Here is a 24057-nt window from a genome sequence, read left to right as displayed (position 1 = left end):
AATGCAAAAAGGCCACTCTTGGATATAACATTATAATATACGTAGACATGACAGGTTTCTGCTTTCATTCAAACGCGAAACTTTTTTGGGGTTCTAAGTTATTCCTGATTTATATACTAGAGTATATCTACTATATTTTAGTAACTAGAACAAAAAAATAGGCGTTCAGCGTGAGAATGAAAGCGGAACTATTAACGAGTGCCTTGATTCAAATCGGTGTTTTTATTTACACGCACACATCGGATCGAGAAGCCCCTGCGGCTCTGGGATGATGTTTATTCGTTTAAGTGCATTTTATTTTTAAAAATTTTACGTCTCATTTTTTAGAAGCTTCTCTAATAAATAATGTGCTACTTTTGCGAATGTGATAGGGAAGTTTTGCTGCGAATGAAAGACAAATAGCAATTGGCGAGCTAAAACCATCAAACATGTCATTTTAAGTTGTCATTTTTTATTTTTTGAAATAGCGTTAGTTTTGCCCTCCTCAGCACGGACTGTAAGTATGCCTTTTCTATCTGGAAACAAGGAAACGTGTCTTGTGTGTGTTATTGTGCGTCACAGGTTCGCATTTTACCGTCTTATACTTGTCAGATTTTACATGGCAACGTTGGTTACAAATAACTTGACTTGAAATCGTCTGATCATGGTTGTTGTTTCTTGACAACAATGCCATCACTGACCTGCAGCCTGTAAACACACCAGCGGATCGAGATGGAAACCACCGGAGCACCCGATGATGGTCTCCTTCAGCATCCATGGGTTCCTGTCGCCATTGATGGTTGCAACCTTCTTGCTAAGAGCTGCTTTGGGGAGACGAGGTATCATATCCTGCTGACTGACCTGCACTGCGTGTGGGAGGAGAGCATGCACTCTGCAGAAATCCAGACCCGCGCCCAGGTACACCGTGAAAAATGTTTTATTGCTCACAGGACTATTGAGAATGATTACTGTGAGCCCCATCTTATTGTGAGGTGTACTCTCTAGAAGCACTTCTGATTGTGAATAACCGCGATACATAGACCATATGATTTAATAAAAAGCCCACTTTCATCTCTAATTCAGACAACTTCAAACTACTGAACTGGATACGGTTACATTCATTTATAAAAAAAAGGAGCGAAGTTACAAACTTGCAATCTAACGACAGGGTGCAAAAGGTGATAAAACCGCGATGTTGCAATGAGTATTTTTGCCATCTTAGAAACAAGTGTTTCTTTGCCAAACGGTTGTGCCAGGAGCTGAACAAGCGTCTGCAAGCTCCTGTTAAAGCCTTCTTCTCGCACCTGTGCGAGGTGGTTCGGCCCCATCTGTCAGGCAGCAGTCAGCCACCCGAAGGTGATGCCAACATCTCTGTGATGCGGCTGGATGGAGGCAACTTGAGCTTGAGGCTCAAGAGCAAGCTCGCAGGGCTGCCTTTACATTGGGAATTTCGCTGCACCCCTGCTCCAATCACTGTGGTATGCTGAGCATTTGATTTCATTTGTTTTGATAGTTGTCCATGTTAAGCGCTTTGTTACAGCTTCAGCTGTTGTTAAAGTGCAATATAAATCATAACACAGTGATACCTCCGCATACGAACATTTCAGCTCACGAACGTTTCGCCTTACGAACGTAAAGCATTTAGTCTCTGGTGACGAACTAGTTTTCGGGGGATGAACCAGCCCACACAGCGCAACGGTGGCTGGCGGAGTAGTTTTCATCACCCCCTTTCTTTGAGTGCGGACATGGTTTGTTATCAAGTGTCGCACTTTTGCTATTATGGGACCGAAAAAGACCCCACCACAGTCTATTGTTAAGCCAAAGAAGACACAAAAGAACATTTCGGTCGAGCAGAAGAAGGAGATCATCGAAAAACACAAACGAGGTATGCGTTTGTGTGACTTAGCGTCCCAGTACCATGATGCTAAGTCGACCATTACTACCATCCTGAAGAACAAGGAAGCTATTAAAGGTGTTTCTGTTTTGTCTAAGCAACGGTCTAAGGCAATAGAAGAGGTTGAAAAACTTGATTTGGATTAACGAAAAGCCGCTAGCAGGAGAGCGTGTGAGTGAGGGTATTATCGCTGAGAAAGGACAGCAACTTCACTCGGATATCATCAAGAGGCAACTACATCAAGGACCATCACAAAGGTAAATAAAACGACTTTATTGTACTGTACAGTTTATTCCTTTAATTACAAAACAATATCACATTTATTTTACATAAAATAAGGTATAATTTGTGTAGTTTTAAGGCTTATTTAGTAGAAAATTATGTTTTATGGGGACCTGGGAACGGATTATTCTCCTTTTAATGGTTTCATGTGGGAAATAAATTTTCGGCAGACGAACCTTTCGCCTTACAGACACTTTCTGGGAACCAATTAAGTTCGTGAGCTGAGGTATCGCTGTATATTGTATTGTATTGTATTTATTTCTTGTGAGGGAGCCGAAAGGCTCATCTGATCGAGTAATCGTGAAAGTCTATAAAAGTAAATCTTTGTCTGACAGGTGTGTCTTCATTTGGTGCAGCCGTTGTTGTCCATGAGCCACACGCTGCAGAACCAGGTGGAGCAGCTGGAGGGCTTGCTGGTCAGCAAGGATGCCGAGATTCAGGACTATAAGGAAAATGGAGCCACACTCAGCAGAGGTACAACACACAGCTCGTTAATGTGTTACGCACATTCATGTTGTTCATTTTTGGTGTTCATTTCTGTATGCTGCGCTTGTTTTCCATATTTTGCCTAAATCAGGGATAGGTAACAGAAATTTTGGAGGGGGGCAAAATTTTTTATGAGTCCTACTGTCGGCTGGGCTGGGCGGCATAGAACCATGGTACAGTATTCCTAATTTTAAGTAGAGCAAAACATGTGCTCTCAATGCCGTTTATGTCATTGATGATAAGACATCATTTTCAATGCATGAATAGATCACCCAACAACAAAGGTTTACGCAAACGACAAAATAATGACAGACACTGTGTTTTCCAGCATATCTCACAACCTCAACAGTTGTGTCTACTTATCCTACTCCATTGAAGCAAGGAGGCCTAGGTATAAAAGATAAGAAATATAGGAGCAGAAGGGGAAGGAGAAGAAAAAGGAAACAGGCTGTAAAGAGGCAGGATTGTTACAGGACAGAAAAAGACTCAAATCATCATTCAAGTCATTACCTCTCTCTCTTGCTTGATGTGTCTCGGGCAAATCCCATCGGAGAATTTGTTTACTCGTGGGATCATTGGAAAGTGTTTTTATTTTAGCCACCTAATGTACAATACAATACATACTGATTTATATAGCGCTTTAACAACAGCTGAAGCCGCCACAAAGTGCTTCACATTGACAGGTATCATATACAGGAAACAAAGCAGTCACAAAGTGAGTAGAAAGCACCAGGGAGTGAAACCAAGATCAAGTCGGCATCACCCTGAGTTGAATGCCAAAGAGTACAAGTGAGTTTTGAGACGGTTTATAAAGATGTACGCTGTATACAATGTCATTGTAAAATGTCAGAGCACTTTTAACTCTGAATGTTCCTTCTCATGTGCAGCACGCCTTCAGACAGACATATTTGACCAACACACCTACAGAGGCAGCTTCCTGGCAAAGGTGAGGCCAACACGTGGCACAGTCCCGCTATTTTTTGATCTTCACTAAACTGTCGTCATAAAGCTGAGGCAAGAACCTTGCCTCAAATCTATAGCGGCTCCGTGTTTACTGTGTTGAGATGTGGAATTTCGTGTCTTTGCCTTTGTTGACCCCCGACTCCTTGTGTGCGTGACTGACTGATTAAACATTTCATATCAACTTGAGGAATGTTCAAGGTGTGTCTGCCTGACTGTCCTTTGATCACAAGTTTATTTCAGGTCACCGGCTGTTTCATTGTCCCTCTACCACTTCAACAATATCACATAATTTAAATGAAAGAGTGTTGTGATACAAGTCGTTCATCTGAGATGAAAATAGATTGTCTTTGGACAAATTGAAAACGAGCACTATTTCTGACAGTGCAATAATGGAAAGTTACATCTGGTTCCAAAGTGGTGGACAAACGCATGTGGCACAATGGAGGCTATTTTTCCCCCTTTGGCTCGTCACAACTCTTGGTGGGTAAACACCACAGAAGAAGGCACAGACAAAGACTTGGTCTTTGGACTCTGGTGGCAAATTCCACCAAGTGGTGACAAGGCCGCCTTCAGAACCAACCGAAATCGTAAGGTTGTTCGAAAATGATGCATTAGAGTGAGAACCACAAACCAGATTTAGCTCTGTGCGTGAGTGTATGTTGGTATTTGTGAAGGCGTTTAGTGTTCGTGTGTAATATTCATCAAGGCCAACTGTATACGCTTGTGCCTTTTTGTTTCTCGCTTTCCTTATAAGCGTTATTTGCGCAACTGTGATTCAGTCTATGATCATTGGTGAATCGCCTTTGACTCACCTTTGCCTGATCGTAACTTGGGTTGTCATCAGGAGGTTGAAGTTATGATAGAGGTGTGTAACCGACTCCATACAAAAGTCTTCTTTGTGTGTTTCTGGCCTTTGCCACCACAGTTCTGTCTCCCTGGTGACAAAGAGGCAGTAGGAACAGTGGTGGTTTTCTTCCCAAGCCTCTTCCTACCTGTTCAAGTCAACATTGACTTGATTTGAATTAGCCCGAGCTTGTCTCTTATCTCCATTGGCTTCCTCAAAGGCCAACGTGACCAATCGTGATTTGAAGTCTCCTTCTTGTTTCCTAAATGTGTGTAAAACAGCACACGAAGCCTCATTGTTATCTTCCTCACACCACAGAGGTTAATCACTTTCTTAAACGTCAACTTCCATAATGCAGCAATTTCAAAGGTTTATTTTTTGGGAACAGCTTCAACTCTTTCGGAAACCAGGGACAGCATCCTCTTTGAAAGACGATGGCATCCTCATACTGTTCAACGGCTTTCACAATTTGAAATCTCCTCCAACTGCAACCCACAAAATTCTTTGTGGGGCTTCTTTTTCCTGTTTTCGGATGAAATACCTCTGCTATTCTTGGTGGCTTCCCATATGCCAAGATTCTTTGCACGCCACTGCACAGTGCTGAAAGTGATTTGAATATAGCGGCACAAAGTATTGGAGTTTCCCTCATTTATATGCCTTAATAAACATTAACAGATTCATAGTATTTAATGGAACCTTAAAAAATGTGTGCAAGGTAAGATGGAGCGTGTCTCAGATTTTTTTTATAGCGCAATTCAGACACAGGGAAATTCACATTGCTTTACTTCTTCTTTTCCTTTCGGCTTTTCCCTTCAAGGGGTCGCCACAACGAATCAGTAACCTCCATCTTCAGAGGTATGATACACATGTTTGTTTTGGCCAAGCTTTTACGTCGGATGCCCTTCCTGACACAACCCTCTGTATTTATCCGGGCTTGGGACTGGCACAAGAAGACTTATGTCCCTTATTTTAAATACTCTACATGGAACAAAATCATCCATCCATTTTCTGTAGCGCTTCATCCTCATTAGGGTCGCGCGGGGTGCTGGAGCATATCCCAGCCATCTTCGGGCACTAGACAGGGGACACCCTGAATTGGTTGCCAGCCAATCGCTGGGTACACAAAGACAAACAACAGTCACTCTCACACTCAGACCTAGGGACAATTTGGAGTGTTCAATCTGCCTGCCATGCGTGTTTTTGGAATGTGGGAGGAAACCGGAGGACCCGGAGAAAACCCACGCGGGCCCGGGGAGACCATGCAAACTCCACACAGGGAGGCCAGGAATACAGTTCCAGAGTTTTAACTGCATGGTACTGAAACTCAGCTTCATCGGGTTTGGTACTGACTCTGAGGACCAGCACAGGACCTGCCGCTGAGGTTTTTAGGGTTCATAAAATGTTAGACATGTTAGAGATTTTCTCGTGGTAGGCCATGGAGAGAATTTTACAAATGTTGAGCTTCTCATAGTGACAGGAAGGCAGTGCTGCAGATACCTGAGCACAGGACAGATAGGATTGTACTTTCTGTTTGCGCATAGTGAGTCTGTCTTTCAGTACAGTAGTCAAACTTGCTTGAGAAAAATGAATGGATGACTCCCTTATACAATAAGCCTTTGATTCCGACAATACTTTTTAGATAGTAATGGTCTGATGTGTGTAATTTAGTATGCCGATTTTCATGTTTAGGTCCAAGTCCATTTGACCTTTTTTATGTTGAGAAATTAAATTATTGGCTTTGGTCAGCAAAGACAATGACCAAAGACTTATCTAAGTGAAGTTATAAGAAATTCAAGGCTGTGACAGAAAGAGTCCAAATAGCCATATTCCCTTGCTGTCAGCTCGATGTTAATCTGAATGTCGTCTATGCAGGACACATTTCACACAAGGGCTGAATGGAAACATTGAATGAAAAAGGCACCAGAATGAACTTGTGTGGGATCCCACAAGCCACTACCATTAGGTCTGGCCAACAGTTTCAGATTTTAACTAAGTACTTTCTGTCTTCAAGATACTGAATTTTGAAGACCACCACAGGCATTTCCAAAAGTTGTTTGCTCCTCTCCATCTTGCCAAAGACCAGAACCAGTCCGCGGCCCAATGGTTGGGGACGTTTGTAGTTCTCACTTGCAGCCCACCTTGCATCCGCCTTAGTGGTTAGGGTAGTACAGTGGGTTGTACAGTGTGATGAAAACAGGGATTCTACCCAATTTAGGCATTGACAGGGTACACCATAGACCAGTGGTTCTTCATCTTGTTGGAGGCACCGAACCCCACCAGTTTCATATGCTCATTCACCGAATCCTTCTTCCAATTACTGTGCCTACTAACTGCAGTCTAGGTTGAGAGATGGACCTCTGTGGTGGAGGATCCACGGAACCCCTGAGACCGACTCACCGAACCGCTAGGGTTCGATCGAACCCAGGTTAAGAACCACTGCCGTAGACCATATTGGCTGGGTCCCTAGATGTCACCTTTCTGCGTCACCTTTTTATTTGTTGCTTTTATTGATTTTCCCGGATTGTCTGCCATTTCGTCACTGAGCCTCTGAAGTTCGGACTCCGGCCGAGCTGTTGGTTCTGGCTTAAGCCAAAAAAATTGCAACGGGCTATTGACTTTTTCATAATGCTTGTCCATATGTTTGATGTATATGTGACAATGTAGTAAAAAGATCTATACTTTATTTCAGGGTAAAATTTTCAACTTTATGCATCATTAATCAAACTCCGCATTTAGTCCCCAGTCTGCAAAATGTTGACAAGATGTCTGTTAATTTTTGTCTTTGTCAAATTTGATCGTTAATTCAAGGAAGCAGTTCACCATAGATGACTTTTTGATTTTGGGGGCAGGAAGCTGAGGTCACATGGTGTGGAGTAAGTAAACATGAGGTCGTCAACAGAGACGAGAAAAAGTGAGTGAGTGTGAGACTCGCTGGCACCAGCAAACCCGCCGCTGCCCCCCACTTCCCCCCTTAAGAAAACAACAGCTTCTAAAATCAGAGCTGCTAACTTGCTAATAATAGCCAAACGTCAACAGGCTATAGACTTCCTCACCTTCTCCACCACAGGAGGCAAGATTTAAGGGGGTGTGGCTACCAGGTGAGCACTCCCCCCGCCTCTCTGTGTCATCCTCAGAGGACTTATTCCTCTTACCAGATGAGAAAAATACTTGCAAATCAATTCTCTGTCTGAGGAAAATGTGAACCTCAAATTCCCAAGCGTACTTGCTTCCCTGGACCGCTACTGAAGCAAACCATGTCTTTAAATCCAGCACCAATATGTTTGATTAACGAGTGACGCAAGATGGACGCTGATGTGATACTGTTTGCGATGGATTTTTTATTTTGTTTCAATTTAAACCTGAAGCAAAAATCATCCAGTCTGTATTAGTTCTGTGAAATGTGCAGAACAAATGGAGCTCAGCGTCTTAGATCATCCAAAAGGGGCTGGAAGACAGAACGACCAGTGAGGCGAGGGGTTACTGTGTACAAAAATACAGTATAAGGTTGGCTTTCTACTTGGTCGGCACCCCCCTGACCCCTTTCAGCACATTGGTTCCTCTGTGCCCAAAGCAGAACTAAGACCCCCGGTCCCCCGTATTTCAACAAACAAATCACAAAAATAAATCAATGCAAAACCTCAAAGCTTGACCAGAGTGTGCTGAGGAGCCTCCTCTGCCCTGAAAGCGAGCAGAAGACCACCAATTTCTGATGGTCAATATTTGAGGAGCTAATTTGGAGTGTGTGTGTTATCCATCGGGGGAAAGAAGGACTGTAGTCTTTTTCTCTGTCTTATTATGAGGCGCACCTTCTGCTTGCAGCCTTGATGAGTATGTTCGCTTTGCATTAACACTGTGGGTTTCCCTATCCAAATTTTACATTGCGTCTCACAGTCCACCCACAACCCCCTCAAAATGTCACAAAAAGTACTGTATTGAAATAATGATGATCTTGGTGTAACATCACATCAAAAACCACCCGTGATCTCTTCTCATCAGACTCTTGCCGTGGTTTGTTCTGACCATCACAGCGTGAACAACTTCGGAGGCCACCTCCAGGAGCTTTACACTGCCATCGTTGCACACGGAAACGTGCGCAAACGCAAATTGTCTGAGCAGGATGAGTTAGTAACCACGATTGCAGACGCCACGACTTCCTCAGGTTTGGGTCCCAATGTCTTTATTAGAGTTGTCAGAAGATTGTTTAGGGTTTAGCCAATGTTCTGGCAACTGAGAACTGCCCATTTCTTCACCTCACTTCCTTTTTGGAACCATTTTAACTTGTTTGATGTAAATACAAGTGTTTGTTGAGTTTTGTAATTTCGGTTGTCAATTCAAATATGTAAATAATACACTACACTACAGGAAAGAATCTGCTTTAAATTAAATTATGTAAATAATAGCATGTTTTTTTATCAAATTGAAACTTTTCGCTTATCGTGGTCTTTTAGGGTCAGAAAAAATCCCTTGACAAGCATGTTTTACAATTGTTTGCATACAATCGTGATGAAGTCTGTTTCATTTTGGACTTGAAAATTATAAGTACCGTATATGCTCTCTTCAAGGTCTCATCATTTATGTTTGTGACACTTAAAGCGTTTCATGTAATATTCATAGGTTCCAAAAGAGGCATGTAATGTTTGACCACAGCAAATGAATCCAAAAATGTCGATATTAAGTCATTCACTGCCAGACGTGCAAAAATGTGTCCACTCCAGTGCCAGGGTTTTAGGACTACATAAACATTCAATGCCGCGTAAGAAACATTAGACTCTCTTCGTTCATCAGAAAAAAAAGTTAATTCCTAAATTATATGGGTCTAGAGTAATTTGAGGTGCAAGTGGGCGCAGCTGGACAAAAGGCTGCCCCCTCGTGGACAGGAAAAACATTGCCAGAAGTCTGACCAGCGCTTTGTCGGCACCCCCCGCCCCTCCGCAAGAAAAACCAAAACCCAAATAAATTCGGGAATGGCGCTCCACTTCATGCTTTGGGAATGGCAGCGAATGAGTTCAGAGGCAAAAACAACAAAGAGAAAAAATACATTTTAATTTAAAGGACAACCCACGTCTCCGGACAAGTTGTGTCCATAATTTGTAAAATGGCTTCAAATGACTTCTACTGAGCGTATTTTACAAAGATTCCACCACATATAGCTATATTTTACGTTTTAAGACTCGTGCTGAATATTCCAGAAGTCTTGTTTTTGAGTTGGTGACGAGTCCGTACGTGACTTCACTGAAGGAACGGCCCTGATCGAAAAAAAGGACACATTGTAGCAGTCCTTCCATCACGTCAATGCGTTTGGTCGGAAAACCTTGTGTTGCACCAGAAAGAGCCAGAAGAGGGCGTCCAAGCTCCATGAAAGAAATTTATCAGCCTGTGGAAACGGGCTGATTAATTCCTCACAGGAGGTCGCCATTTTCTGCCTCTTTTTGGGTGAGACATTTCCCCTCAATGTTGCCTCAAAATGGCACGGAATAAATTCTTTAATCGATTGCAAGCATGTATGCTTTCCTCTTCAGCACTATATGAATCATTATATTATTATTATGATATAGTATTTGAACACCTACACTGTCTGTAAGTAAAGAATCTGCTTTAAATTAAATATCAAGTAGACAGGATGAACTTAGTACAACTATATGAATCATATTCCTAACTGGATGTGTTACAAGAACGCGTATTCTCCGAATCTGAAGCCATTGTTTTGATTCTCCAGCAATGCAAGACGTCTTGGCGTGACGTCACGAACTGGGGGCTGGACTTTCTGAAAATGCCCAAATCGTAGCTAAATTTTTTGCAGATTTTGGACACTTTAAGTCATTTTTTTTGGTGTTTTGTATTTTAATAAAAATATCATACTGCGTGTTTTTGGGTATTTTAGATGCTATAAAACGTTTTACTGATGTCAGGAAACAAAAAAGTGACGTCGGTTGTCCTTTAAGAAACAGAAGCTCCCACGGATGGCTAGAAAAAGACTATGATCAACACAGACGAGGGAAAAAAACGACACTTAGAATGTATAAAAAAATGTCTGTGCAAGCCAAAAGATTTGTAAAACCCTGAAACATTTGTGTGTTCGGGCCACCGCATCTTTCAGACGCTGATCGAGGAAAGGCGGACAGCGAGCAGAACAAGACCAGTCCAGTGGCGGAAGCGGGACACCACATCGTCCACGCAGCCACAACACAGCAAGTATGGGAGTTAAAGACCATGTCCACACAAACACATTGAACAACAAATCACTTTTTGACCGACTTCGAACCTTCAAGAAAGAAAAACCTGATGTGCGAGAAATAAAGTAAAGACATTATTGAAATTGGCATGAAAAATATTCTAATTCTAATTTGCTGTTGACCAGTTATCAAGAGTATTGGAATATTTGTTGATATTTGAGCCCTTTTTTCCCTAAAATGTATAAATTCATAGGTATGTCTTGGTTTTTTTCATTAATTTATCCAGGTGAATGAATATGTTATGTAATTAGATTAATAAAATAAAGTAAACATCCATTTTTTTATTTCTCATCCCCCCATTTACTTTTTAACAATGTCCATTTATTGCTTCTTAAAATCATCATTGTGCCTTGATTGCAAAGGTTTGCACCCATCTGCTTTGGAACATCATCAGTGTGTGCGTGCGGAACTAGTTTTATGGCTGAATGTTTGTTTGTCCTTCAACGTGTGGACATGTCGGAAGTCAGCCTGCTGAGTTCAATGTTTGTTCCATTCTTTGCATGTGCTACAGAAAATAAGGTTGTGTTGATTTTTGACGATGTCGATGTTCCGCAGCTCACCACCTGTGGCCGTTCTGAGCGTGCGCCTTCCAAAGCAAAGAAGAAGAAAGCGGTCGGCTTGTTCAGATGAGAGACCCCAGTAAGAAACTGCATTTTCAATGACTTACTTATAAATCCATTTTAATATTCTAAGCTCTCCAGTAATCAAAGACTAATGATTTTATCACGGCAAATGAGCTTTTTATCTTTGAATTTATATTTGTAATAAATGACTTTTCTAGTGAATCAAATAGGCTGTGAGATAAACCATTTATTTGCTGAATCAACTGCGGAAAATGCTTATGGGATCTACTCAACCCAAACACGATTGGATTGGATTGGATTGGATTGGATATGCCTTTATTAGTCTCACAGTGGAGAAATTTACATTTCACAGCAGCAAAGTGATGAAAGGAATGAAAGTAGAAAAACAAAATACATGAGCTGCTGGAAAGGCAGCCACTCTCGCGGCGCCATCTTGAAGTCAAAATAACAAAAAAAAACTAAATAACAAATATGACAGCATAGAGACAATATGACAGAACAAAGACACAGAGAGACATTCATTCTTCAGGACTTGCTGTACCCTCTTTGTGATGACATGAAGCAGTTCTAGATGAAAGAGGAGAGGATCAAAGCGTCCTTCCACCAGTGGATCAGGGACATCATGGTGGAATGTGCACGTCGACTACAAGCTAAATGTTGAAAGCAAACACGCAGCTGTAGCATCCATTGACGAAAAGAGATTGTCTCACATCTCCTGTTCCACATAAATCTGCTTCAATTCCAAGCCGCAAAAGTTCCACATACGCATCGGCGCTCTGCGCTGACGCTCCTTTCTTCTTATTGCGGGTTCCTCAAGCCATGCATCCATCCAGCCGCAGACTGCCAACAGCACTGACCTTCCACTGAACAAAGCGGGGCTGTGAAGATGCTGCCCATTACAGGCGCAAAAAAGCACAATGGCCCCTGTGGTACAATGTTGGATTTGATGACAGGACTTTTTTTGGGAGAGGTTGCCCTTTTTTGAAATTATCATTTCAATTTACATGAATTACTATATTCATATATGTAATATATGAATATATATTATATGATTCATATAATATTCATGAATTTCATATAATATTCATGAATTTCTATTGTTTATACCCGTTGACAGTCTGTGTGTGTACATGTGTGCGCATGTATGGATGAATGGATAGCTAGCTAGATCGCTACTGTAGCTAGCTATCTAGATGGGCCGGATCGCTAGCTAGGTAGATCGTTCGCTAGCTAGATGGGTAGGTAGCTAGGTAGATAGATACTTTCATTCCCCCCTTCTAACCACCATAATTATACAATATACACTTACAGGCAAGGGCAATTGTGTGGATCTGAGGTGGGGCCAGAGTCCAATTCAATTTCGACCGAGCCTTCACAGGAGAGTGGCTAAGAGGATTTTCGGCATTGTTGTTATGTGTGGCTGCACAGAGCAGCGCCCCCCAAAAAATGCTGCATGAAATGGCATGTCATGTTACTCATTTGCTTCTGTATGGGGAATTTGTCCCCTTCTTGTGGATTGGCCCTCAGTAAGAGATGCTCAGTGTGGGTGAGGTCTGAAGGCATGATGGGAAATGTGAGTTGTATGTATCAAAAACATGCAGAGGAGTAGCTCAAATGTCTTGGGTGCACCATTTCGAGAGAGACAGACAGACGGACGGACTGAATGACAAACAGAAACGAGCCAAGGATTTCTGTTTGAAGACTATGTCGCTTGGCTGCATGGTGGTCGTGGTGGCCGGGGTGGGTGTGGGCGTTTCGGATTGTCTCTGCTGTTATGTACTTAATGTCAGGAGTGTTCCTCACCTGCGGTTGCAGCTCGTGACAAACTCTCGGATGTGCACAGCGGTGCCCCCCAATGGAAGGAAATGTTGGTCGGGCGGTTCCTTTTATGCCACTTGCGCGCACAGCCGCGGGGCAATATTGAGCTGCGGGGACACCCTCTGACCACCGCGCGCCTCCGTGTCTCACTACGAGACAGCTTTGAAGACGCCTGCCAAGACAAACTCAAGCTCGCCTATTTATGCCCCTGCCTCCAAGTGCCCTCCAGACACTCGATCGTCGGCAGCGCGCTGGGAGGTTCCCACTTTGCACCTCGTCCGCGCGCACCTTCTTTTACGCGCGTGGAAATGGCTGCATCGGAGGACACGGGGGGGCGTCTCGCTCTCTTGCCGCCGTTCTGAACATCACTGTTCTTGTGACCGGAGAGCATTTGACCCTCTGACCGCCCACCCGTGGGGCGGCGGGGGGCGGAGGACACCGGCCCGGGCTGGAATGCTTCTCCCGAGGCTGCTGGCGTGTCTCGCCGGGTGCGCCTTGCTCCTGATGCCGGGCTGCCGGGGCTGCGGGCCGGGCCGAGGCTACGGCAAGAGGCGCTCGCCGCGGAAGTTGGCACCGCTCGCCTACAAGCAGTTCACCCCCAACGTGGCCGAGAAGACTTTGGGGGCCAGCGGAAGATACGAAGGCAAAATCAGCCGCAACTCGGAGCGCTTCAAGGAGCTCACCCCCAACTACAACCCCGACATCATCTTCAAGGATGAGGAGAACACAGGTGCAGATCGCATGATGACGCAGGTGAGGCCCCGGTCCAATTATTGCAGCTTTCCGATCTACAAGTAACTTTTTGGTGCACTTTGACCAGACTCGAGACGCGTGGATGCGCTTATCTTTTTTCTCTCCACATTCCTTGTTGACTCAAGGTCTTCCTAGAACGAGTGTTTGTTGTGTCTTGCTGGCATCGCCGACGCGCCGTCGCCTGAGTTCGTCCACCCACAGCGCCTTACAGTAATTTTTTAATTGTCGTTGTAGATGAGAGCACCCACGTGGTCCCATCACATTTGTTTCTGTGGCGATAAAGACAGACATATTTATGCCACCCAATTTTCCACGAATTTAGTATTCTTACTATGATTTCTCTTTTTTTCCTAGGGTAGATATTTTTTTCAAGCGCGTTCGCGTAATATCGAAGCTCCAGCGCGCAGCAAGACACAGTGGTCTATTTAGCTTTGACTGTTCCGTGTTCCGAATAACTTGTTTTCTCAGGAATAGCGAGCGCACTTGCCCCACTTTGAAGCCGCAATGAAAGTGCATTTTTCTGTTCCCTTTCCCTGCGCGCGCCGCTGCGAATACAGAAGCTCCTGTTCCACAAGCACACTTAATCACTTTTGTGGCGCAGTGGCGACACAAACGCGTAACTTTACTGCGGTCAAATTCGCGATCGCGCCGCAGAGGAGAAAGTGTCAACACATTGGACTGTCGTTGACGCGTTGGTCAGAAGCAGAAAGAAGGTGCGCAAAGATCGTCGGACCGCGCGTGCAATGTTTGTGCAGCCAGCGGTTTAGTGCACAAACCGCCGTGCGTGTGTGCTAAATGGAGCGTCTAATTTATGAAGTCTGACCGCGCAGAGAAAACACCAATGTTCGAATCCAAGGGACCCGTGAAAAGGTAACTTCATGGCCATCGGCGCGGGCTATTCTTATCACGAGTAATTGGCTACTATTCAACTTTTCACTCTTAAGGACCTGAGGTGTTGCTCACCGAAGCGTAATCTTTGCCCGAAATAGTTTTTGTTAAAACACAGATTGACAATTACACAATTACAAATTCAGAAGTCAATTACAATAAATGAAATGGGATCCTGCTCTGGATTTCACGTGTAGCAAAAATATATTGGACCAGGCGGAAACAAAGACCTTAACTCTTTCACTGCCAGACGATGTGTGAAATGTGTCCACTCCAGTGCCAGGGTTTTTGTCGTTTCCACTCAAATTGCAGGACCCACAAAATATTGATTTTAAGGACTCCATAAACATTCAATTCAGCGTCAGAAAACTTGGACTCTCTTCTTTCATCGTAAAAAAAGAGTACATTCCTAAGTTACATGGGTCTGGAGTTATTTGAGCTTGAAATGGGGGCGGCTGTACAAAAGGCAAATGCTGCCCCCTCGTAGGAGGGAAAACATTGCCATGGGTCTGACCAGCACTTTATCTGGACCCCTCCGCAAGAAAACCTAAAACCCGAACAAATTTGGGAATGGCAATGACGCTCCACATCATGCTTATCAATTCCCAAATAAATCCGGGAATGGCAGTGAATGGGTTAATATGAAATGGGGCGGGTATGGTTTTTTTTCTGCAATGGGGAAAAATCATCAGTTACATATTGTTTTATGTCTACCTTGAATATCTGCGATTCACCAAGAATTTTCTTGTTGACATATTTTTTATATTATTTTTTTTCTACATTTCTTTCATTATTCACATACACCAATTAGCTGTTTGTTTGTTTTTTTGCGCTCAGGTTAAATTGATTACCAGCGCTGCAGTGGTGGTGACCCAGTACTACAGTGGTTGCCCAGTCCACCTCACAAGTGCAAAGGTTGTGGGTTTAATGCCTGTTCTCTCTGTGTGGGGTTTTCATGTTCTCCCCTGGCCTGTGTGGGTTTTCTATGGGTCCTCCGGTTTCCTCCCACATTCCAAAACATGCATGACAGGCTGATTGAACACTCCACTTCATGGGTGCGATCCCGAGCTCTGGCCTTCATGAGTGGAGTTTGGATGTTCTCCCAGTGCCTGTGTGCGTATTCTCCAACATTTCTAAAAACATCCACGATAGATGAATTCATCACATTACAATGTCTGTAAGTGTGATTGTGAGCTTGAATGGTACTTGTCTTTATATGACCTGCGATTGGCTGGCTACCAGTTCAGGTTGTACGTGGCTACTGCCCGAAAAGGGCCCCATCCCACCTAACGACCCTTGTGAGGATAAGCGGATAACATAATGGATGGATTGGTGAAAATGAGTAAGTGAGGGTTAGGAAAAAAATGTTACGAACAACACTGCCCAAACAGCCATCTAATCAGTTCATATTTCAAGACAGATACAGAGCAATAAAATTCACATGGGGCAATCTTGTAAACATGAGTTAGCCCGGTGTTGCACTGATGAAGGAGAAAAGTGCTGCGTTCAATATTGATACAGTATATCTCCCCCCCTTGACAAAATTGGAACCAAAGTTGACCAAGTGTCATCTGAAAGAAAAACTTTTCTCGATCCATTTATTTATTAAACTTTATAATACAATACATATAGATTTATATACGCTTTAACAACAGCTGAAGCTGTAACAAAGCGTTTAACATGAACAACTATCATATACGGGAAATAAAGCAGTCACAAAGATAGGGAGTAAAACCAAGCTCAAGTCAGAATCATGCTGAGTCGAATGCCAAAGAGTCCAAGTGAGTTTTGAGATGGGTTTTAAAGATGGGCAGTGAGGGGTCTTGCCGAATGTCCAGTGGCAGGTCATTCCAGAGAGTGGGACCAGCAACGGAAAAGGCTCCATCCCGTCTGAGCCTCCGATTAGGTTTTTGGCACATCTAATAATGTCTGGTCAGCAGACCTGAGGCATGGGGAAGGTGTGTACAGGTGGATGAGCTCGGAGAGGTAAGGAGGAACGAGGCCATTTAAGGATTTGAAGACAAATGAGATCTTGAAAAGAACTCTAAAATGTATAGGCAGCCAGTGAAGGGATGCAAGGGTAGAAGTAATAATAATACATTTTATTTATACGTGCCTTTCAAAACTCTCAAGGACACTTTCCAGTAGCAGGATATTTTTTTCTGAGCAGCGGCAGCCACACGCGCCAGCGTTCACTCAACCCGGAAGTAACAAAGTAATAAAAAAAAACAACTAAATAACCTCTCAACCCGGAAGTAACAATGTCAAAAAAACTAAAATATTTTATTTTTTAGTTAGTTTAGTTTATTAATTATTATACAGTACAGTTTATTTCTTTAATTACAATACAATGCAACATTTATTATACATAAAATAAGGTATATTTTGTGTAGTTTTAAGGCTTATTTAGGAGAAAATCATGTTATATGGGGACCTGGGAACTGATTATTCTCATGTTTAATGGTTTCGTATGGGAAATTAATGTTTGGAAGATACACTTTTCGCCGTACACACACTTTCTGGGAACCAATTAAGTTCATGAGCTGAGGTATCACTGTATAAAAGGAGCTACTGTATGTGCTCCCTCGTACGAGTACCAGTCAGGAGGCGAACAGCAGCATTCTGGACCTGCTGGAGACGCTTCACGGAGGATTGGCTGACTCCAAAGTAAAACGCATTACAGTAATGGAGTCATCCCACTGTGCTCCTGAGTTGCTCAATTGATGTGGCTGGACCATTTTGGAATTCCCGTACTATTTTAGTGAGGGTTTAACACAAGGAAATGAGAGATGGCAATTTTCAGAGTCGGTAGTATCATGCAGACAAGAGACATGGGCTATGTCAATGGTTCATTTTAATGTATGGGAAGTGGTGATAAAGAAATTGACAGCGGGCTGGAAATGGCCCCCAGGTTGTCGTTTGGTTCCTCCTGTCAGTCATTTCTTCATCTTTATGTAGTGTTTGCATGGCAGTATGTTTTAAGGTCACCCCAAGTTAACTAAGTTAAATTTGAGCTTTTTCTGCTTTAACGGTTAATTGACTTCCTGTCTGTAAGCCAATGGCGTCCTCACCTTAAAGGAAATGGACCTTGCTGCGCTTGGCATGAACAATCGGGTCAAGGTGTTCTCAAGAACCGGCCGGCCAGACGAACTGTTCAGATGACAACTTTATTAGCAGCGTTACGAGTGGGAAAGGGGCCGAACCGGGAGGGAACTGTGATGGGGGGAGCCTTGACGGTCAATGGGCCCTCTCACCTTGTGTTTGCTTAACCAGACAGCAGAAGTTCACACACTGCCTATATAAATGTCAATCATAAAGCGTTACTCGGCAACTTACTTCTTTTATTGGGTTCCAATCAAGTCCAACAGTAAATATGTTTTTTTTAGAGCTAAACTGATGAACTTTGGACCCGCGAGCTGAATGAACTGTCAAATTGGAGAAGCCACATGTATATCAAGGCTGGCAAAGTAATTTCCCAGAAGGTCATGCAGAAGGAAACAAAAGGCCATCTTGACATTCTTGACTTTGAATATATCAAACATGCTTATGGACTACTTTCTTATTCAAAAAACTGCTACCTTCCAGCTTTCTGTTAAAGGTTAAAAGTACGTGCAGTGATACCTCGGTTTACGAACCACTTGGCTTACGAACTTTTCGGTTTTCGAACGTTACATTTATGAAAATTTTACCTTGGCATACGAACTATTTTTCGGGATACACACGGAGCTGCCACAATGAGTGATGTGGCGTTCGCGAACGAGCCCGTTCTCCTGACAAGAAAATGACAGACGGCTTATTTTGGTCCTCTATTGCCCACATTTATTTGCTTTGACTTGTGAGCAAAAACTTTCGATACAAGCACTGTATTGTGGGATTGACACTTTGGCAGGTAGAAAACAATTCTTCCAAAAACATGTTTATTGGCACTACCAGTTGGTTTGCTGTCAATCCAAACATGAACCTAAGACAGTTTTATTCGGTGTGAATCGATGATTTCAGGAAAAGCCGCTCAAAGATAAACATCAGGCCCCAAAATGGCCCCTGACCATTAGTTTAGACCAGGAGTGGGCACTCCTGGTGCTGGAGAGCCACCCTCCTGCATGTTTTCCAAGTCTCCTTGTTGCGACACACCTGATTCAAATGAGCAGGTTCAATGTAAGGCTTCCGCAGAGCTTGGTGATTATCTGATTATTTGAATCAGGTGTATTGTAACAGGGAGACTTTGAAAACATGCAGGAGGGTAGCTCTCCAGGACCAAGAGTGCCCACCCCTGGTTTAGACACGTGTGGTACGGTGTATCGAACAACATGTGGTTGTACTAAGCGAAATTTGACGTGTGTCTGTGTGTGTGTATGTGTCGCAGCGCTGCAAGGACAAGCTGAACTCCCTCGCCATTTCCGTGATGAACCTTTGGCCCGGGGTGAGGCTACGGGTGACCGAGGGCTGGGACGAAGACGGCCACCACTCGGAAGAGTCGCTCCACTATGAGGGCCGGGCAGTGGACATCACCACCTCGGACAGGGATAGGAACAAATACGCCATGCTGGCTCGGCTGGCTGTGGAGGCGGGCTTTGACTGGGTCTACTACGAATCCAAGGCTCACGTCCACTGCAGTGTCAAGTCGGGTGAGTTTTGGGTCACCATTAGGAGCGTTGCGCTTTGAACCTACTACGCTTCCGCGTTCTAATGTTGGCTCACCATTCATTGGCGGTGTTAGTTTGACAACTATTGTGCTAAACCCCCAAAATACTGCACAGCAAAGTAAAACGAATGCCCCAGCTGCTGTAAATCACTCCAAGTGGCATAGTTATCAAGCTTGTCGCTTCAAGCCCCGTGACTTAAACACAAATGACCTTGAAAGACAGACAACACAAAACGAGCTGCAGCTCTGCTTCCTTTATTCCGTCCCTGCTTTCATGAAAACCTCTGCACGTTTGTCTCTTTGCCTATTTTCCGGTTTTTCACCCCACAAGCATCTTCATGACAATTCTGCTCGCCATGCTGCAGTCTTGCTAAAATAACACAAGCGTAATGAGTGTGTCTGTGTGTGTGAGTTTGTGTGTGTGTGCGTGTGTGTGTGTGCGTGTGTGTGCGTGTGTGTGTGTGTGTGTGTGTGTGTGTGTGTGTGTGTGAGCGACACAAGCATGCGAAAAGTCTGCAAAGCTGAAGTAGTCACACCCAGTAAAGTCCAATTACATGACAGACCCTGAGTAGTAACTGAGATTCTCCGTTTCTTTCCCTCTTTTCCTCCTTTTTCTCTCCTTCCCTCCTAGATCGGGTTGCGAGGGCCCAGTCCTTGACCTGATTACGCGGGCAACCAGTCAAGTTGGTATCTTTTTAGGTTCTTTTATTTATGTTTTTCTCCCCTGTCTACTTGAGACATAGTGTCATCACTAATGTGGGGCTGCTTCTTTCGTAGGACTGATTTTAACACCACAATTAGTGTAAAGTTGTGATTTAAATATTTGTTAGGCAAGAGATTTTTTTCAAATCAAACAACATGAGGATTCCATATTGTATGAAATATTTAGCTTTGTTGAATTTTACCTTTCAGCTCATTCCTGGCCATTCCTGGCCATCTATATCTAACATATTTTGGCGCCTTGTTCTTTCTTGACTACAAAGTTTTTTTTTAAATACCTGCCATTAACTCATTCCCGGTCATTCCAGAATTTATTCGGAATTGAAAAGCATGACGTGGAGCGCCATTCCCAAATTTGTTCAGGTTTTGGTTTTTCTCGCGCAGGGTGCTGATAAAGCGCTGGTCAGACCTCTGCCGATGTTTTTCCCTCCCACGAGGGGGCAGCATTTACCTTTTGTGCAGCCGCCCCCACTTTCAATGCAGATAATAACAGACCCATATAATTTAGGAATTAACTTTTTTCCTGATGAAGGAAGAGAGTCGAAGATTTCTTACGCTGTATTTATTTATGTATATTAAATCTCAATATTCTGTGGGTCCTGCAATTTCAGTAAAAATGGCAAAACCCCTGTCACTGTAGTGGACACATTTTTGCGCATCGTGTGGCAGTGAACGAGTTAAAATAAAACATCAATTCATTTTTATTTTTTCACCCCTTCAAATGAGGACTATCTTCCCTTTTTCTTGGATTGCTGAAACTGTCTTTCTAGAGCAGAGAGAGCTTGCAGTTCTTCACTTAAAATGCAGTACATTTCTCAGGGTCAGCAGTGGGAGATTGAGATCAATCCACCCAATTGACCATATTAAACAAGAATTGGTTTTGACTGGTTTATTCATAATTGAGTTAAATCGTCAAAGAAAAAAATAAATAAAATAACAACAGTATGAACGGAGCAAGCCAAATTTTGCCTTTAAATCAACTAAATAGCAAGAAAATAAAACTGTCATTTTTATGGGTTTCAAATGGCCACAGTAGCGCCAATGGTACAAATGATGTCAATTATATGTTATTGATACGTCTAAAGGACTGAAATTGGCAATGTCAAAATCAGATAACCCCAACCCTCCCCTCCCCAAAAGCAAAAGCAAAGTGGACACAAATGGTCAGTTTCGAGTCAGAGGATTCTTGGTCTCGCAAATATATGCATTAACTCTTTCTGTGATGGATGAAAAGGCTTCTTCAGCCGTCATCTGTACTTCTTAGAAGGTGTTCGCTCCTCATCCGAAAAGATTCGTCAGCGAACTAGAATTATGTTGGTAGCTCTGGCCCTATACATATCCCTTATGTCCAGAAGTGGTGGGGCCAGACCTCTGCTTAGTCATGCTGATGAGGTGATACCAGGGCAAATGGGGCAATCAGGGCCACTCATAGAACATAATCAGTCAGGACAAAAGAAGTAACCAGAATAGCTTCAGGGAATAGTCCTCTGCTCCCCCAACCTTAGAGCAGGGACCTATCAAAGCAGAAGTCTGGCATCACCACATTACGGATATACAGTAAAGTCTCGTTATATCGATATTCAAGGGAGTCCGAAAAAATATCGATATAACCGGGACTATCGATATATCCGACCCTGTTTGCATGTAATTTTCTCTGTGCGTGCATAGAAATAGTATCGATATAACCGGGACTATCGATATATCCGATATCGATATAACGAGACTTTACTGTATATATATATATATATATATATATATATATATATATATATATATATATATATATATATATATATATATATATATATATGGCCAGAGCTTCCAGCAAAATTTTAGTTCACTGATGAAACTTTTCAGATGAGGAACAAAACGTCCGACACCTTCAAAGAAGTATAGATGACAGTTGAAGAAACCTTTTCATCGATGGACCACTCCTGTACGACTGAGAGCTTACACAGATGTCTTTCTGTGATGTTTAAATGGTCCTATGTCAATTGCTCAGCTTGCTGAAAGAAATAAAAATGCACGTAAAGGCTAACCCAATCCGATATTTAACTCTTGCTGTCTTTCAGATCACTCGGCGGCAGCTAAGTCTGGAGGTTGTTTCCCAGGCAACGCCTTGGTCACTGTCGAAAACGGCCTCCAGAAGTTCATCCGTGACCTGCACCCTGGCGAGCCAGTCCTGACCCTGTCTGGCGCCGAACTGGTGTACAGCCAAGTCCTGACCTTCCTGGATCGCGACCCGGCGACGCACAAGCTCTTCTACACCCTAAAGACGAAAAATGGGGCGAGCCTCTCTCTGACCGCCGCCCACTTGCTGTTTGTGTCTCCGGGAAACTGCTCAGAGGGGGCGCCGGCCAGCCCCGGCTCCTTGAGGACGGTCTACGCTTGTGACGCCCGGCCGGGTCATTGCGTACTGGTGGCCGGCGGTGCATCGGGGAAACTTTCCCGCATCACAAAGGTCACGGTGACAGAGCGGAGGGGGGCATTTGCTCCTTTGACAGCGCAGGGGACAGTCGTGGTGGATGGGGTGGTGGCATCCTGCTACGCGGTGGTGGAAGGCCATTCCTTGGCTCACTGGGCTTTCTTGCCACTCAGGCTAATGCACAGCTGGACTGGCACCAGCGGTTACCGTGGCGATGGGGTCCACTGGTACGCTGATTTTTTACACTGGCTGGGGATGATGCTGCTAGACTCGGGGCTCCTTCACCCACTGGGCCTGACCTACAGTTGAGGGAAAAAACTGGAAAAAAAGAACCATGTGATGGATCTTTAAATCACTGCTCAGCCTTGTGGGCAATGCTGGAAAAGAAGTCTTAAGAAGTAGAAAAACAAAATACAGGAGGTGCTATGAAGGCAGACACTCTCGCGGCGCCACCTTGAAGTCAAACCAACAAAAAACAATAACAAATGTGACAACATAAAAGACACAGACAGTCATTCAATCGAAAGCACTTTCTGCACCCTATGTTGTATGAAGCAATTCTTGATAAAAGAGAAGATCAAAGTATCCTTTTCACCAGTGAATCAAGGACATCATGGCAGAATGTGCATGTCTCTACAAGCTGAATGTTGAAAACAAACACTAAGCTGTAGCATCCATTGACAAAAAGAGACTGCCTCACATCTCCTGTCCCACGTAAATCTGCTTCAATTCCAATCTGCGGCAGCTCCACGTATGAATTGTAGCTCTGCCATGCATCCATCCAGCCGCAGACTGTCCAATAGCAGTGACCTCTTCCGCTGAACAAAGCAGTGCTGTGAAAATGATGCCCAATACCGGCACAAAAAAAATCTAATTCGCCTGATTTGTCAATATGACTTTTTCTTTTCCTTTCGGCTTTTCCCTTCAAGGGATCGCCACAGCGAATCAGTGCCCTCCATCTTCAGAGGTTTGATCCGCATGTTTATTTTGGCCAAGTTTTTACGTCGGATGCCTTATGACTACATGTTCAAATTATAACTTTCAAAGCATTCATTGAAAATCACATATGTCATAACACAAGCAAGCCATTGTTCAAACAATACTGTTGGGCTACTCGCGTGGTCCATGCGGCACTTCCGTTGGTGACCCTTCTTTTCGAGTGACCTCTTATTGTGGGGAGACTCAGGGACACCTGTTCAATTATCATGCTGTATATTCAGGTTTAGATATGCCACACCTGTGAAGAGGAGGGATTGTTTTGGCAAAAGAGAAATGCTCACTAAGGCAAATCAGGCAGATTTTCAACAATGGTATTTCAGAGAGAAGTGCTTCATTGAAATTTGAGTTCAGTATACTTTTAAGGCCCGTGCTTCATGTCAGATGCAGCATGATTCATTCTGTAAAACGTGTAAGTAACAATGATATATATTTTAGGAGGATTCACCATGTATTTAAGATTTTCTTGAAAGTCAACAAGAAGTTGCGGTGGCAGAGTATTTATTTTGATGAAATAAATCTGTGAAAAAAAAACATTGTGTCGTGACTG

General features: G+C 43.5%; 2 protein-coding genes across 7 annotated transcripts; both read left to right on the top strand.

Annotated features, from left to right (window-relative positions):
• Positions 1-231: 231 nt before the first annotated feature.
• On the top strand, positions 232-13204 carry nhej1 (nonhomologous end-joining factor 1). 5 transcript variants are annotated; one of them, XM_088999196.1, is made up of 9 exons: positions 232-496; positions 687-897; positions 1236-1457; positions 2491-2629; positions 3529-3587; positions 8445-8607; positions 10546-10640; positions 11237-11320; positions 13081-13204. In XM_088999196.1, the coding sequence occupies exons 2-8, from the start codon at positions 712-714 to the stop codon at positions 11309-11311; spliced, it is 939 nt and encodes a 312-aa protein (XP_088855322.1). In that variant the 5' UTR covers positions 232-496; positions 687-711; the 3' UTR covers positions 11312-11320; positions 13081-13204. The 5 variants fall into 5 exon arrangements, with proteins under 5 accessions (XP_088855322.1, XP_088855314.1, XP_088855339.1 ...); XM_088999188.1 differs by lacking the exon at positions 13081-13204 and adding an exon at positions 11795-11931; XM_088999213.1 differs by lacking the exon at positions 13081-13204 and having other exon boundaries at positions 2512-2629; positions 11237-11768.
• Positions 13205-13527: 323 nt separating this feature from the next.
• LOC148903282 (indian hedgehog B protein-like) lies at positions 13528-24032 on the top strand. Of its 2 annotated transcripts, XM_088999158.1 has the most exons (4): positions 13528-13836; positions 15562-15639; positions 19088-19349; positions 22159-24032. In XM_088999158.1, the coding sequence occupies exons 1-4, from the start codon at positions 13537-13539 to the stop codon at positions 22818-22820; spliced, it is 1302 nt and encodes a 433-aa protein (XP_088855284.1). In that variant the 5' UTR covers positions 13528-13536; the 3' UTR covers positions 22821-24032. The 2 variants fall into 2 exon arrangements, with proteins under 2 accessions (XP_088855284.1, XP_088855293.1); XM_088999167.1 differs by lacking the exon at positions 15562-15639.
• The last annotated feature ends 25 nt before the right edge of the window (positions 24033-24057 follow it).

This window comes from Hippocampus bargibanti, linkage group LG01 (assembly GCF_051943395.1).
Source record: "Hippocampus bargibanti isolate YZ-2025 linkage group LG01, ASM5194339v1, whole genome shotgun sequence".
Lineage (NCBI taxonomy): Eukaryota > Metazoa > Chordata > Actinopteri > Syngnathiformes > Syngnathidae > Hippocampus > Hippocampus bargibanti.
The sequence above is the reverse complement of the archived record's forward strand: the minus strand, read 5'-3'. Positions and strand labels throughout refer to the sequence as shown.